The sequence below is a fragment of the Lepisma saccharinum genome, chromosome 16 (assembly GCF_977018435.1).
Source record: "Lepisma saccharinum chromosome 16, izLepSacc3.1, whole genome shotgun sequence".
Taxonomy (NCBI): Eukaryota; Metazoa; Arthropoda; class Insecta; order Zygentoma; family Lepismatidae; genus Lepisma; species Lepisma saccharinum.
The window spans coordinates 24,331,909-24,347,365 of record NC_139244.1 but is presented as its reverse complement, the minus strand read 5'-3'; the positions used below and the strand labels follow the sequence as shown (position 1 = coordinate 24,347,365).

The 15,457-nt window shown below is 39.4% G+C and overlaps 1 protein-coding gene across 1 annotated transcript in view; it reads right to left on the bottom strand.

Annotated features, from left to right (window-relative positions):
- The window catches only part of LOC146000530 (uncharacterized), a 349,261-nt gene extending 334,272 nt beyond the window's left edge, over positions 1 to 14,989 (bottom strand). Inside the window, exon 1 of the mRNA XM_083138277.1 lies at positions 14,721 to 14,989. Within this exon, the coding sequence (XP_082994403.1) occupies positions 14,721 to 14,827 (107 nt within the window). The 5' untranslated portion in view covers positions 14,828 to 14,989. The remainder of the gene's footprint in view (positions 1 to 14,720) is intronic.
- Positions 14,990 to 15,457: the final 468 nt, after the last annotated feature.

The window sequence follows — 15,457 nt, the reverse complement described above, 5'->3', positions numbered from 1 at the left end:
CGATGTAGCACGTGGTTGTTCCCAATCGAATCCACTTGAACCTCCGCGTGCCACAGTAGGAAGATGGTGCAGTCCCGCACGCACGTTCCAACCCCGAGCGCCATCTGCGAATCGGTTCGAAAGCACGACTCCCGCCTGCCGCATCGCCACGTGGCGAAGAGGCAGATCTGAAATTAACGGATAATTGCTCGTATCAGAGCCGTGGAGTTGGTGATGTATCGCTAAAACCACTTGGTGTGTCTAAAGAACCCAGTGGGAGTAAATTATTTCCGACTGGAAGACGCTTCGCGTTTTAAACGGATGGGAAAGTTAGTTCGCAAGGGCTCTCCAAAGTGCAACATCAGACTTTTCATGAACTGGAAGGATAGTTCTCACGACCAGGAAAGAATCTTTTTCGTAACTCTGAAACATGCTGTGATTCTCTTTCAAACAGGCCTTATCTGGTCCCTGGAGCAGAGTCACGGTACGGCTTTGACCCTAGAGGCATTCCTACTTTAGAGCGCTGGAAAGATAGTGGCAGTATATGTCCTTTTCCACATTAACAACCTAATTCACATAATCGTTCCCTAAGTAGCACTTGCTGTAATCTGTTTGAAGATTTGCTGGTAATTTGAACTAAATAATGGGTTAACATGGGAGTTTCACACTGTAGTTTCCAGTTCGTAAGTGTCGACGCTACTTCATTTTTCACATTCTCACGAGAATTTACCGTTCAGAACAGTAATGCACAAGAAAAATAGAATAATTAAAATACCAATAATCATGTTGCTATTACATACACTGTGATGATTGCAATAGAAATTGTAAGGTAAGAAAAGCAACAAAAAAAAAAACAACGCTCTTTGTGTTTTCGACATTGTGAAACAAAGTATCACATGCAAACCGATCATTTTGCAATATATTGTACGTGTATTGTCAGTGTTTTGTTAATTATTAGTCAAAATGTTCCAAGACTCGACAAATCCATCATATTACAATGTTAATGATATTTCATAAACGCACCGAAACAAATATTGTGAATGAAATTTTTGTATGCTGATTATGAAATCGTTTCTCTGTACTTTATGAAAATTACCTTATAAGCAGTGGCGATGATTAGGGGGACGTGAGGGTGGGGCAGTTGCCCCTGTTTTGAACTATGACATCTTAATGCTAATTCTTGCCCACCAAGACAAAATAAACTATCCTTTCCATCCCACACTCCACCCCTTTTGGCATCCAATCGCCGCTGCTAAGCAGAGTTGTTAAAGGTCCATACATTTTAATGGGTTCCGCTGCGGGACCGGAACCTTTTTTCTCGCACAATTTAAATTCGGTCCAAGTTGTATATTGTTTCATTTTTATACGGAACTAGGACCCAATTTAAAGTTATCCGGAAAATAAGGTTCCTGGACCGGATTTTAAATTCAGCCGGAAAAAAAAGGTTCCTGGAATGTATTCAAACTGATCCTGGACCGAATTGAAATACTTTAAACATAAAAAGGTTCTTTAAGGTCCAGAACCCATCTACGCTTGCTGATTTTCTCACCTGGACCGGAATTGAATTTATTTAAAATTCCTGCACCTTTAAAAACTGTGTTTGTAAGTGTACACAATACAGGCGTACTGAAGCCTTATCACCGGCATTAATTTGAATATCCTCTTACGTTAATTAATGGATTCTCGATGGTGAAAGATGCGGAGTACAGACCTCAATATTACAATTTTATCAATAGATGGAAGCACATATTAAATGTACATATTTTGTGTTTCAAAAATTCAAGAAAAGCTGAGAAGTTAATCAGTGTTTTATAAGTTTTACATATTACAATCGAATCAAAGATTTCAGAAAAATAAATTGTCTTGTTATTAACTTGTTAGTAATAACTTACAGTTAAAATTCACTATAACCGAGCTCGCTATTCTTACTGTATTAATAATAAACGTTTTAAGTAAAACAAGTATAGATATTGAATCGCTTGAAGTTGTTCGAAGTATAATTTTCATTCTACAAGTTGGAAAGTGAAGATACTCAAGCAGACCGATTAAAAGTTCCACGCCAGTCCTGTTCTCAAAACTGAAAATTAGTACATATCATTTTCCTCTAAAAAGTACACAAGGTGTCCAGTTGAGTTTTAAGTACTGTATAATAGAGAATGTAGGCTTCCATAACTGTAAATTTATTGAGATGATGATATTTGTAGTTTTCGAAACTTCTAAAGTACACTGCTAGAAATTGCCGTTAACATTTAACAGTCTGCTTGTCAATGGGATTTTTAAATTTAATTTTGAATATTTTATCGGGTCTGGTGCAGGGCACACAACAAGCACCAAAACTAAGCGGAATTGTAGATTAGAAACTTAGGTTAGGGGGTTCAAGGTTTAGAGCTCTTGGTATTTAGTTTTGGCGTTTGGTGGGAGCCGGGTGTGCTTCCACACCAGACCCTACTTTATCATGCTTAAAGATAGATAATGATCACAAATTACAGTACTGAATGTATGAATGAGTTATAAAAAAATTGGGTACCACTCTGCACCACTCTGCACCCTTCAAACTATTCAGGGAAAAATCGCCCTATCCAAAATGCTTACTACAAAGTAGAAAGTGGGGTGTGAAGGGCCCCTTCCGAAAGGTTAATGTAAATTGAACTGCACAGGACGTAAACAATACATTAATAACGTAAGGAGACACTAAAGAGATCCTCAAAGTAAAAGATATGTGCTTTTCAAAAAGCTAGAAACATCATCTCCACGTTTGTAAAGTTTTAAAGTTTGTCTGGGATTATTAAAATCGTCACATTCGATAAGAACATGGTTAACACTTAAAATAAAATTGCATACATAATATGACAGATTGGAGGGTGGTCCAACCTTTTGCAGCAAATGACGATGTGTGAGACGACTGTGTCCAATGCGAAGCCGAGTTCAGTCACCATAAATATATTTTTAAAACTGAATTATTAAAGTTACATTAATTAGTTTAACAATGTAATGGCCGTTAATGCTTTAAAAACGGTCGTTGTCATTTTATACGGTATCATAAAATTACTGGAGGAGATTGCATACCGGAAATGTAAATTATAAATAAAAAGTTTTAAAAAACGGCTATAGAAATTACGCAATAAAATTTAAAATTGCCTAGTGGTTAGCACACCGCGCCAGGACGCCACGGGTCCCGGATTCGAATCCTGGACAGGGCCTGGGTGTTCCTTGTGAGTGTCCCCCTTCATCAAGTTCATCAAGTTCATCATAATATTATTCATCCTCAGCCGGACAATTGCGATGAAGACAGTTAGAAGTGAAAGGGCGAGTGGACAATTGATATGGCATATTAAATCTTCTATGAAACTGAAGGGTGACTTAACACCCTGTACAACACCTCTTACAAGAGAATTCTGTGAAATATTGATATTTACGGCTGGGAATTTGGTTCAATCAGGTTTTTGAACGTGGGCTAGAGCCAACAGAGACCTTTTTAAGTCACCCATTTCCTCATATGTGCGAATACACTTTCCGACTCTCTCGTCAATTTTAATGTCACGTTTCTTCCTTTCCTGACCTTCTAGATTAAGTTCCATCCGCCTGTACTTGACGTTGGTGTCTTCTGCTTGGCTCTTGAGGCAGGCCAGAACATGATGAATTTTTGGATGCGGTCTTCCAAGCCACCTACTTACTTTGTTGTTCCAACCTTCTACAGCATTATTAGTTCTGTGGCGCCTTTGGTTAGGTTAGGTTATATTAGGTTGGGTCCTGATCGTAGCAATTGCCCTACCATTAATTTGTAAAATGACGTTCACCGTCAAAATCATCGCAATTGCCCGTGATTTTGACTTAATAGCAATTGTCCTAGATTCCATCCTCGCGATTAGCCAAACGTGGCAAAAACGACGCTAATCAAATCAAGTTTAAATTGGCGGACAAGCCACTAAATTAAATACTAAAACACTAAAAATACTAAACAAAAGTAGGTACGAAAACTTTTTAAAAAGGCAGCAAAGTCTGCAAGCAAGTACAGGACTTGAATGATGTACAAGTGCATAAAAGTTGTAACTATAAAAATTAGCTTAATTGATTTTAGGAATGGCGAAATGGAAACTAGAATAAAAAGTGTAAAACAAATATTCACTAAATAAAATAACTCTACTTGTAGTCACGGCACGATTTCAGCTTGCCGTATGCTCGAGGAGCAGTTTTGGTCACTACTTCTTCCGACAACCCAGTCCCATGTCTCAACTGATGAAGCCATGTTTACTGTTCGCATCTATCATTATTTATCTGCCTTTCTGGCTTCTCTCTTTGCGTGTGTGCCTGTGTGTCTACATAAACTTAATACATGACTTGTATAATACAATTTCAGCTCCAGGGCCTCCATTTTAAAGCATTTTACAGCAACAATTTGCCAAAATATTAACTATTCTCCGCAAACAAATTGCAAGATTATTTCTCAAGGTGGCGTCATGCCTTTTATGGAAACGAAAAGTATTAACTGTGACGAGATTAACTTAAGCGGGACAACCTGAAAGAAACCGCATCATTATAGGACAAATAGTTCACGCGCAGCAACAATTTTTATGAACAAATGCATAAATCCAATATGGCGGCTTTCTGTTTCAAAATGGCGGCAACTCCTCGGCGGAACCTTTTCTTGAAGACGATCAGGGTACACACTTGAACAAACCCCAACCCGTTATCCTTTGTTATGTTGAATTTCGATGTTCAGATTTCTTTTGGAGCCAATAACAGTGGACTGCGTTAGCTTGAGGATGTGATGTCAGCTTTATTGTCCATAAAGCAGGATAGAAATATTTGTACCTTTTCACGGTGGGTTTAATGGAACTTGTCATCAATGCAGCGCGAAACAAAACGTTCAATGGTGGGTGTGATTCAGTTAATAACCTCCCCCTTCCCTTTCTCTCAACCATTGTCGGAAGATGTCCATGAGGTCACGGTCCCTCCCATACCATCCATGGTTTAACCATTCTGCTGGTGCACGGGGCAATTGTACCGTTTAATGATGCTAATGAAATCAATAATTCGAAGCGATTTGGGCAGGGAAAAAAACACATTGTCCCTGGCTACAGTGTAAATATGTCCGCGCCCCAAGGAACCGTCCACATAAAAGCCTCGACTACAAAAGAAGAATTAGCCCAGATTTTTGTTATGGATAATGAAGCAACAATGAGGAAGGGATCAGCGGTGATTGTGCTCGTTGTTGTGCGAGGATCGCAGCTACATATTGAGGTTCCCTCACACATTGTGGAAGGGGGAGGGGAAAGGGAGGACTCAGCGCCAGTGTTTCCATCTGCGAACATTTTCCCCCAAATAGTGCATTCAGAATTTGATTATTCATTTACTCTGTTTTATCCACACATATTCCCATCCCCTTATACAGATCAGCACAAAATGTGTCCTCTGCGAGTTTCGTAATTTCCTACAAAGAAAAATCGGGGAAAAAAGCTATAAAAATTTACTATTATATTGGCATTTTACCCGCAAAATATATTTCTACTGTTATTGGTTTAATGATAGGTCGATATAATGACAATAGTTATTATTTTTGACAAAGTGACAGGTCTATCGAGATGTTAAATATCCCACTATACGTATAGAATCTAGTATTTCTTACAGTACAAGAAATTTTGTATAGCCATCCGCAGTAGATTCCGAGCAATTGGAACCTATCAAATGGACTGACTGATTTTTGGACATGGATAAATAGGCGAAATGACGAACCAATGGAGGACATTTTGTAGAATGACGTTTGGTAGTTTGTAATATTTTGGTACACCACGGTACATGTATATATACTTCCGGAGATATCGAAGGTTAGACAAGTATTATGCATATGTTTCCTTCCATATTACGTTTCTATCTTATGTTACGTTGAGGCACGTATGCAAAGATAATGTCAAACAAAAGTATGTGAAAGCAACTAGAAGTTGTTCGAAGGATACTTTGGAAACAGGTGGAAAATCACTTGAAACAGAGATTTATATTATTGAAAGAAATCATGGATGTGTTGACAAATCAGAATCGAAACATTTTGACACAAAGACGGTTGAGAAAGCGGTTATTAATGTTGCAAGAATAGCTTTCGATATCTGTGACGCAAAGTGTTCAAGTGCATTTATATTGTGATCAATTTCTAAAGTTGTGGTCCTTCTCAGGGCCAAACGAGCGCTGCCTTTGCAACGCTCCCTTCTATGACTTTTTAAAATGCTTTCAATTGCAATTTACGCTTAGCATCTGATTCAAAGTGCACAATCGTAACAACACTTTTGTAAATTTGTGCAATTTTTTGTTACATTATTTTGGTCTACAAATGTCAAATCAATGCAGAAATAAAATAAAACTTATTTACACCATTTGCGTGTCTGTGCTCTTCTACTGGTTACTTCCTCACCAAAATATTTTTGTTGTGTTAACGTTACTTGTCATCACAGATAATTCACCCACAGATATTCATTGTAAAAGTACGAAATTCGTCATGAAAATGCATTTTAGAATGAACTAAATTTCTTAGCTCCATATTTATATAGCCTACTTCTTAAGTGTTACGATCTGCGTAGTAGAGGTCAATTCAACCTATTACAGGACAATAACAACAACAAAAGTGTAGTATTAAAGGTATTTTTGTAGAAACCGCACGCCAGTATTATTATTATTTCTTTAAATACAATATTTCTGTGGCGTATAATTCCAAGATCTGCAAGTTCCAATGATCAATTTTTCGTCCGAAAACTAAATTCTAAAATTCGGAAATATTAGTCTTGAAATTTACAGCATGAGAAAGATGAATCAGAAGGGTAAAAATCTCCTGCCCCCAAAATCGAACACAGGGTGTTTATTATGAGAGGAATACAGATTATATTCATAACGAAAGAACAAAAACGATCGATTTACAAAAATATGTATATATTAAATACTCAATCGATATGTTTTATTCCTATTTGAGTTTTGAGAATATCTCTGGAACCACTAGAGTTAGAAACAAAATTTGATTTCACTACTCGATTGATGGTAAGTGACGAGATTTGAAAGCTACGTTGACTACATGAGTGGTTGGTGTCAGGCTTCCCCGCGAAGTTGGCAACCCATGAAATTAGCAGAAATCGAGATGTGGCAACACTGCGGCGTAGCACTAGTCCTGTGGGAAGCTGTTAGCTGGTTCGCCTGCGGTGCTCCAATCTGGTCCGCGACGGTCTGATGAATTAATTAACGGAGGATCGGGGTATTTTCCGCTTCGCCAACCGTGACATCATCCCTGCTTCCATACTCCCATATTCCCCTCCCCCTTCTCCCGTCCCCCATCCCCTCAAAGACTGCCTGACACTCGGTGTTTCTAGATCTGCACAGCATCTGGGATCCTCTGTTTCCAACAATCGAAGTGCACTATTATTGTTTTCCCCATTCCCGGTATATTCATGCACTCCCGCAAATGCGGATACTAGCGGGGGGAACGAAATCCTGTTATACAAATCTTCAAGCGCTCGCCAGATGTCAGCACCTGTTCCTGTAAAGTTGAGGGCGATATTGAGTGAGAGACCACCTGCTGTATTAAACGGCCTGTCACCCAGAAATCCGTCTTTGAACTTTTGCATTAGAAAGTGAATAACGAAGTGGATTTTCCCATTATTGCTGCATACACAGGTAATCTGTAATTAGTTCACAGGAGAGAAGTGACTAGTTGGTCCATTAAAAAAGTTACAAGTACAAAGAACTTTTAGAAAAATAACTAAATTCCATACCATCCAATAAAAGTAAATAGTATTGCGTTAACCGATCGATATTTGTGATAATTCCATAAACAAAAGTGGCAACAAAAAGTACTCGCACATAATTTGATTGATCACAGTACTGAAATGAAATATTTGGGCCAATATTCCAATTGTCACGTCCCGACACTGATATTAAGAGACTTCATATCATTGATTCAATCCACGTTAGCGCTCACTGCTGGAGAAATATTGTTTACTCATTCTTGAAGTGGCTATTTCAAATTGTTTGTGTTAGTGTTCCGTTGGTTCTAATGTTTACTTTAATAATATAAACATAGCTAATGTCTAATTTTATTCAATAAAGCAAAAACGTGCACTTGTACTAATGTTCTGTAAGAGTCAAAATCTGTTATGTAGAGTGAGATTACTTTCGTAACATCTCTGGCTGTTTTGCATTGGCAGCTTTGGAGCGAGTCATAGTCCCGGAGCAGCCAATCAACAAACGAGCCGCTGGTGTCATCTCTACCCAGCACCTATCTCTATCCCTGTTGCTCGCGCTCTGGACTGTTGGTAGGCTCACTAACTGCACTCGCGCGGTCAGCTGGAGTTGTTATGAAAATAATCTGACTATTTTTTTTTATAACGTCGTTGTGTTTGGAATTAAAGTGTTTCTGAAATTTATATTTTTGCCGGGTTCAAGTTTTATATAGCATTAACATGGGATTATAGTGTAATTGAAGTTGATATTTTTGCCTTGATTCAATTTTGTATAACTTTATCATGGAATAGTGATCTTGGAATTCACATTTCTGCCTGGTTCCAGATTTATAACTAGTATTATCATGGCTATTTTTCTGTACAACAAAATAAGTTTAGTTGTTAGCGTTACACAATAACATATTTTAGATTACCAACAGAAACAGTGGACTTACAACCCTCCAACGCACTACTCACAACTATAAGAGGACCCAAATGCTTGTCGTGTAATTCCGATTTCTATGCAGCGTATTGGATAGACGACATTGAAATATACATAACACAAAATTATAGCTGCAACGGACAATAAATGTAGGAGTTATGAGCCTCAATATAGCCTTTCATAGTGACAGGAAAGGAATCTGCATGCATGGGCGTAACTTTGGGGGGGGGGGAGGCAAAATCGAACTTGGGCGTTTCCTTGGAAATAGCTAAGAAATTCCCTAACACACTCCTCTCCCCCACTAGGCTTGCCATTCTTCCCAGAATCGAACTCACTCTCCCGGTCTGCGGGATAAACTTTGTTATCTCCCGCAAGGGCAACATTTGGTGTATTATTATTTTCTTTATATTTTAATTTTCTTTTGGTACGGATTTGCCGAGCGAAGAAATCTGTTATTCCAAACCAAACAATTAAACTTCACAGTACCCTTCAGGACTCGTAAAAAATTAAGCACTTTTGTGGCGTCAAAGTCCTCAGACGTTTGCAAAAGTAGGTTGACCGTGTTTCATTTGTATTTTACAGGTTGGTGATTCGTAATAGCGGGCAACCTGACAGTCCAGGACAGTAAGTGGATCATAAAGAATTATTGAAAATGTCGGTGCAACAGAAGTGGTGACTATGAAGAAAGGTATGACAAATATCAATACTACTGTCAACCTACTTTTTCACCACCCTGTATTTCCCTTCATTATATAGATTTGGTTCGTAGTATGTTACAGTGGGATTAAGTGCGTTTCAGTGTTCGTGACATGGCAAGTTCGGAGTTGGTAGAAAAGAAAGTATTACTGCATGTTCAATGACGCGTGGAAAGTTATTTTGACTGACAGAAAAAGAATGAGTTTTAAGCGGAACATAGAGACTATTGCCAAGTATTTTCGGTAAAGTTAAGAATTTTGTTACGGTATTACGGCTTCCAGAAAGTATGTACCTGTACATTGATATTATTTTGTGTTTGCTAGGTTGTTTTGTCCCGGAATTTTACTCTCCACAGTTGGCAAGCCACCCCCCCCCCCCACCTGCCTTCCGTCACCTGCTACAGTCCACAGCCTGTCAAATTGGGCCACACGTCTATTCTTATGTTCTACACCACAATTATACTGCTCTAGTTCAAATATCAGCGAACACCACACGGACCCTTCCTTGTCAGCAGTGGCGGCGACTAAGGGGGCGTGGGGGGTAGTTGCCCCCCATTTTCTGCCACTTTTGCCCTCTCAAACCTTATGTGCAAAGGGAAAGTTAAGTGTTCTTGCCCTCCCAGTCTTGGCACCTTGGCCCTCCCCACAAGTTTTGGATTCCAATCGCCGCCACTGCTTGCCAGTAATTTATTAAAGGACCTTAGCAGCTGATTGCAAGAATAAGTTCTTTGGTTGCTACATGTTTGCCGGCACAAATATGACTCTTCATATTCCAAGATACAACTCCAGCGCGGTTCCTTCCCGAAGAACTAAATAGGAGCTCAATATAAATCAAATTTCCCATATTTTTTTCTGTACTTGCCAGTACAGTAGCTACAGTTTACACGCAAAAAATCTAACGAGAATTTTCCATCAGAACGACGACGTTAATAACTTAATATGCTAGAAAAATTATGTCTACGCTGTTATGAAAACAGGAACAATTTTGTACAGTGACCTCGGACTCTACGTAGAATCTTACTTAGTATGATAGGAAAACTCTTGCACCAATACACACATCACGCTGGTAACGTAGACCATTTTGGAAAATATTGTAAAGGAGTCCCGAGTTCGATATCCGGAGGAAGCACACAGTGCTTAATATCCCACTCTAAACTGCAAATCCAGTCCCGATTAGCCTATCTATGCATAAAGTGGACTTTCAAAATATTGCTTGCGCCATGTTAATTTTTTTTACTGGTCAGAAACGTTTATTTTTTACACTAGACAAACAAATAGGAACGTGCTGACTTATGCATGATTTATCGAATAAAAAATTTCAATGATGTTTCATAATTGGTCCATAGAGGAAACTTCGTATGTTGATTTTTGAAAGCATAACACTCTATGGAAACTTTCGTTACATTTTCAACGCTATTATTTTCAAAAGTTATAGCTTTTTAAGTATTACAACCTTACTAAACCAAACGTTGATACCATGGGAGCTGCAGAACCTTATTGCCACCATTGCTTAGCTCTCCACAATAAACGCTAGCCTGCTCATTTCCGGAGGTTAGGAAAATAATTTTTTGTAAAACAAATCTAGAATATATATATATCCAACTTTGAATCAATAACAAATACAATACTGAACATAGAATGTAACCTATGTCATGTGAGAAAAACAAACGAAACACTGATCTTCATTTGGTACTGAGCATGCGCACTACACTGAATTTGGTATTGAATATGCGAAGTGCAGTTCATTTGACACTGAGCATGCGCACAAGAATCATTGAGCATGCGCACGGCCACACCATTATCTGAGCCGTGACTCGTGATCCCCACCAACTGACAAGTGCATCGTTTTACATTGGATAACTCTTCTCGGAAAACAATTTTTGTCTATTAGAATTTTAATATCTGTCCACCTCTGTGAGCACATACACACAATGAGATTTAGACCAGATTGTGTCCGACAGAAACGTGAACGGCCACCTTTAACGCAAGAACTAAAAATACATTTAACGGAACTTCAATACCAGTATGTAATATATTTATATCTCATGGTGCAAGTCCAAGACGTGAGATTCGATTAATGGGCTTTGTGTGCATGTGGCGGACTAAATACTCGTATATTAAAATGAGTAAACTAGCCGGAGGACAAGTATAAAGCATGTCATGCGTAGTGGTTACGCAGTCGCCTTGTAATCGAGGAGTTACGGGTTCGGATCCCACTTTTTAACATCAAAGGCAGGAAAATATAGCAAAATGAGGGCTGAGTACTTAAAAAATATATGCGTAATCCCCCTCCCTTTCTACCATAAGCTTTCATGGATTCGTATTTGGAATAATACCAGTTGTAAGTTAGTTAATCGCGATAAAAAATATAAGAAGATGTGTAACTCCTCATTCTTGTTAAATAATGGGCTAAACATTTGAATCAGTGGCGTATACTGACTCTAAGATCTGGGCTATCTCACAATGTCACGTGGTCCTGTGCTATGAATAGAAAAAAAATACCAACTCCTAAGAAATCAGGTTGCGAACTCAAAAGAAATCAGGTTGCCAACTCATAGGAAATCAGGTTGCCAACTCATAGGAAATCAGGTTGCCAACTCATAAGAAATCAGGTTGCTGACTCATAGGAAATCAGGTTGCCAACTCATAGGATATCAGGTTGCCAACTCATAATAAATCAGGTTGCCAACTCATAAGAAATCAGGTTGCCAACTCCAGAATCAGCATCATCATCTCACTGATATGAATAATAATATTTACAATTTCTGATCGATTTTTCTTCCGTATTTTATTCTCTAGACTTCAGGCTTCGCAGATAGCTTAGCTAGTCTAGAATATACGTTCCTGATTTGGATTATTAATATAAGTGTTTCTTCCGTCCCCTTAGCTTAATCGGTCGATTGCATTAGCTTGGAAGGGGCCTTACCGATTGCGTCATGATTTACGTTCTGGTATTGTTATCAAGGACTCCCGGGTTCAATTTCCGGTGGAGAAACACCGCATAATGGTTCCGATTCAACTTTAAACTTCATGTCTCTATCCCTACAGTAGCCTATCCAAGCATACAGTACATGGATTCAAGTTTCTCAACATTTTTGCAATGGTTGGGTGATAGTGAAGTAGCGACGAAAACAAGTACCGTGTCACTTTCCGTGATTCGAACCCTTTGATCGTTATATTACGATAGCTAGTACTAATACTTGTACAAGATCTAGGTATAGCCCAATTTTTCGTTGTACGTTTCATTAACTTTTCTTACTAATTGACATTAATAGAGAATGAATAGCTTAGACAGAAACGATTTTGTGCTTGAGAAACAGTTTGAAAAAATGACATCATGAATTCAGTTATCATAATAGGTCTTTAGTTTCACTTTTAAAAGCCAATTTTTCACTTGGCAGAAAACTGTTTGGCAAGAATTACAATACCGGACCCTTCTGTAATTTCTATGCTACTGCTTATACTCACGAAATAATTAGTCGCAATGATTTATAAGAGGTTAACATGTTGTGGTGAGGTGTAGAAATTGTTCATTAATGTGTAGAAGTTACAAAATAAGCTTTTCTATTCTCGCAATAATTCTCCGTATACAAGTATGGGAACCATATTTGTTGATGTGAACAATTGACGTTCGCAATTAGTTATGCTGTCTACAGCGTTGCCACACTATTGATTTCATACTTGGAGAGCATGGATCGTGTAAGAATGGCGGAAGAGAACAGTAAAAAGGTTGTTGATTACAGGTAAGTTTGGCAAAAATGCATCGATCGTAAAATTTCAAGATACGAAAATGGCGTCTTCGATGAAGAACGTTTGCCGTTAAAGTGCTACGAAAATAAGATTTTTTATCGGGTTCGTTATCACAATTAGCGCAAAACCATTCACTGACCATTCTCGGTAAGGTTAGGTTAGGCAAACATAGTTAAAATTTGGGGTCGTAAAACCATGCACGGGTAGCCCCACAAACCATTGACGGATAGCCCCACGAACCATTCACGTAAGGTTAGGTTAGGTTAGGCAAGGCAAGCATAGTTAAAATTTGGGGTCGTAGTAATGTCAGGAATGTATATTTCGCTTCTTAAATATTGGAAACACAAAATCTTCCGGTAAATAATGAACAATCGTGCATGTCTTTTCCGATCACGGACAGGCTTCCCCGATGGCGCAGTGGTAGCGTCGTCGCCTTGTAATCAAGGAGTCCCGGGTTCGATACCCGGTGAGGGCAGATAGTGGTTCGGATTCCACTTTGAACTGTAGGTCCACTCCCGATTAGCATTTCTGTGCATACAGTGGACTTAAAAACACTAAATCAACCAACCAACCGATCACGGACAACTCAATTTCGCTTATTTTGCAATTTCTACACGTGACCCCTAAATTTTAAATTTTAACTTCAAATTCGTTATTAGGAGGCCTCAATTAGTGAGTATGCGAAATATTACAAAAGTCGAGGAGGGGTCCGGTATTGTAAATTCCCTCCAACTGTTTTCGGTACACAAGAAAGTTTTATTGAAAACTGAATGTCTAATTTTCGAGACAAGAACGACGAGATAGCAGTTACAGTGAGGAATGACTTATTTACACATTTGAAATTTTACAATATTTCCTTCATTTTATGTAAACAACTATTGGAAGTCAGAAAATTAAGTTTATCGAGACAATGCATTAGAGGGAAAGGCGACACTCCCCTCAAGTCAAAATCCTCAATTTGTTGAAGCATTTTATTAGGGCAGACAACGAAATTATTACGTTTGAATTGACCTTTTCTCACGATCTCGCAACCGATGATCCGAGGTTCGAGTCCTGGCATGGGTGTTTCTTTCCGAGTGTCGTTTCGTCTGTTGCATCTAATCGTACTCAGTGTCGCGATTACTCCAAAGTGGCAGAAAACGACACTTGTAAGACAAATACACGCTTTCTCCTACCTTACGGCACCATTCTAGCGTGTCTAGAAATCGCCCTTAAGTAACTTTCAGAAACATAATCAAATCTGTAAGCGAGATGTTTCCAGTAAACGCATGGATTCGACGTATTCCCCCTCGCTTTCGTTATCAACGATCAAGCGAAAACACATCGGAGGTCAAAAGGGGTCTAAATAGTTGATGAATAAGGCACGCACTAATTCCACCAGGTCACGCATTGCGAGACATGTGTCGACGCAGGAAACACGTAACATTAGATGATTGCGAGCGATAGCAGTAATATTGTTGACACAAACGTTGCAGCACGTGAGGTTATGACGTCACAAAGAAAGGGAGGGCGAACTAACCCCTTCGTACGCGAAGTGTAGATCCACGTTCCGAAGTCTCCGCGTGAAGGCGCTACGGTGCACGATTTGCCCATAAACACAACACAACGTCGCTGATTGGCCAAGCCGCAGCACCGACAAGTGAAATATCAGGCACTTACCTTGTACTGTGGGGTCTCCAACGTCGCGACGCACACGCCCCGACGTCCAAGCAGACCGTCCCGGCTCTGTCCCTGCATTGAGGACGTCTGCTAGTCCATCGCAGCATTTTATTCCCAGCTCCGCACCGTTGGTGTTGACTTTCGTGGGGCTTGGAAAAATAAAGGCAGCAGGCAGAGTGCGAATATTTACTGTAGATCTCCAACTATTGATCGCGCCCGCTTCAACCCAGACGCACACACACACACTCAGACGGGCAGAGTTTGCTCCGACAACGTCATCGCTAGCAGCAACTGAACAACACCTGTGGAAACATGCAGTTTCGAGCTAGTATTTGGCACTTCTCGATTGCTTTGATAAAAAATGACACATCTACGTATAGAGTGACCTCTATGAACGTTGCTCGCAAACGCAGAATGCTCAGATCTTTTTCGTTTGTTCAAGGGCAGCTTGAACTGAACTGAAATTTACAGTAAAGTACAACCAGGTCTTAGATTCGATAAAAGGAAAGCAGTTTCTTAGCATAGTTCTCGGAATCGAGTGTCGATCTTCTACCATGAGGCACATACACACAGAAAATGAATGATTGATTTGGTTTATTTTACTTCGCTTTTCTGCCACTTCTGACTAATCGCGAAGATTCGGATGACTGATGAAATTAATGAAGGGACACTCACAAACACCCGCGCCGGGATTCGAACCCGGGACCCCTGGCGTCGTAACGCGGCGATACACACAT